The sequence below is a fragment of the Chlorella variabilis genome (genome assembly GCF_000147415.1).
Source record: "Chlorella variabilis unplaced genomic scaffold CHLNCscaffold_17, whole genome shotgun sequence".
In the NCBI taxonomy this organism is placed as follows: domain Eukaryota; kingdom Viridiplantae; phylum Chlorophyta; class Trebouxiophyceae; order Chlorellales; family Chlorellaceae; genus Chlorella; species Chlorella variabilis.
This window is the reverse complement of record NW_005435071.1, coordinates 889,916-891,571: the sequence shown is the minus strand read 5'-3', so window position 1 is coordinate 891,571 and position 1,656 is coordinate 889,916. Positions and strand designations below refer to the sequence as shown.

At 69.9% G+C, this 1,656-nt stretch overlaps 1 protein-coding gene across 1 annotated transcript in view; it reads right to left on the bottom strand.

Moving 5' to 3' along the window:
• CHLNCDRAFT_136827 (hypothetical protein) overlaps window positions 1–1,656 on the bottom strand; it is a gene marked incomplete at both ends in the record, with an annotated part of 5,884 nt that overhangs the window by 1,993 nt on the left and 2,235 nt on the right. Inside the window, 4 exons of the mRNA XM_005845539.1 lie at window positions 354–456; window positions 650–725; window positions 998–1,073; window positions 1,314–1,447. Coding sequence (XP_005845601.1) covers window positions 354–456; window positions 650–725; window positions 998–1,073; window positions 1,314–1,447 — 389 coding nt within the window. The remainder of the gene's footprint in view (window positions 1–353; window positions 457–649; window positions 726–997; window positions 1,074–1,313; window positions 1,448–1,656) is intronic.

Below are 1,656 nucleotides of genomic sequence, written 5' to 3'. Positions count from 1 at the left end.
GAGGGAAAGAAGGGGAGGGAAAGAAGGGGAGGGAAAGAAGGGGAGGAAAGGGATGGGAGGAAAGGAATGGGAGGAAAGTAATGGGAGGAAAGGAATGGGAGGAAAGGAATGGGAGGAAAGGAAGGGGAGGAAAGGAAAGAGTGAAAGGAGGGGGAGAGGCAGGCAGGACGAGAGACCGAGCGAGGATCGAGCAGGGGCAGGGGGTGTGGAGGCCCGGGCAGGGAGCACAGCAGCGCAGGCGAGGGAGGTCCAGGCCGCGGGCGCCCGCAGCAGCAGAGGAGGGCCGCAGGCGGCGCTCGACGGCCGGCCCGCCGGCCCGCGGCCGTGCGGCGGCGGCGCCGCGCCCAACCCACCCGGTATGTGGTGATGGAGCGAGAGTGTAGGTGCAGCACGTCTGTGCAGACGGTGTTGAGGAACTCGCGGGCATGGGACACCACGACCAGCGTCTTGGGCCACCTGCGGGGGCGTATGTGTGTGTGTGTGTGTGTGTGTGTGTCGGGTGGCGGGCAGTGTGTGTGTGTGGTGTGATGGCCAGGGCGAGGCCGTGCCTGCCCCTCCTCCACCCACCCTCAGCCACCCCTCCATTGAGACTGCCTAAAAGGCACACGTGACACACACACGCACACACACACACACGCCAGCCACCCACTTGAGCAGGTACTCCTGCAGCCACAGCACGGCGTGTAGGTCCAGGTGGTTGGTGGGCTCATCCAGCAGCAGCAGGTCTGCGGGAGGGGGGGAGAGGAGCAGCAGGAGCGGGAGGTGGAGGAGGGTGAGCAGGAGCGGGAGGAGGAGGCCAGCAGGGCAGCGGCAGCGGCGGCTGGGAGATGCAGGCATGCTGGCGCGCGGCCCACCTGGTGGGCAAGCACGGCGGCGGGCGAGGACAGCCCGGACGGCAGCCGACCCCCTGCCTCCCTCCTGCCCCTCCTCTGTCCTGCCCGTCCTCCTTCCTCCTGCCCCCTCCTCTGCCCCCCTCCCCCTCCTCCCGCCCGCCCACCTGGCTCGACGAAGAGCGCCCGAGCCAGCGCCACGCGCATGCGCCAGCCGCCGCTGAAGGTCTTGGTGGCGCGGCCCTGCGGGCGCGGGCGCGGGCAGGTGGAGTGGCGGCACGAGGGGTGCGTGGGTGTGCGTGGTTGAGTGTGTGTGGGGGTGGAGGTGCGGAGCGCGGCTGGCGGGGCACAAGGGAGGGCACAAACCGGGAGCAGGCGGCAGGATGCGGGCCGGCCAGGCAGCCCCAGAGCTGAGGCGGGCGTGCGCGGCAGGCGTGGGGGTGTGGCTGCTGACTGGCGGCCATACCAGTCTCCCAAGCCAACCAGGCAGCCCGCCAGCCTGCCTGCCCGCCCGCCAAGCAGCCAGCCAGGCGCCAGCTCAGGGCTTGCCTGCATGTCTGGATCGAAGGAGAGGCCCGCCAGGATGGCCGCCGCCCTCGACTGCGCGCCATACGCGTCTGCAGCGGCGCCGGCAGGGGGGCGGCGGCGGCAGCGGCACGCTCACCACCCATGCACCGCTCGCCCGTCCAGCAGCCTCGGCAGGCACAGGCACGGCAAGCATGCAGGGTTGGCATGCGGAAGGGCAGCCTCCCACGAGGCAGAACCCATTCAAAAGAGAAGAAGAGGGCCGAGCAACTACGGGGCCACTTTGTTTTACCCCCGCAGC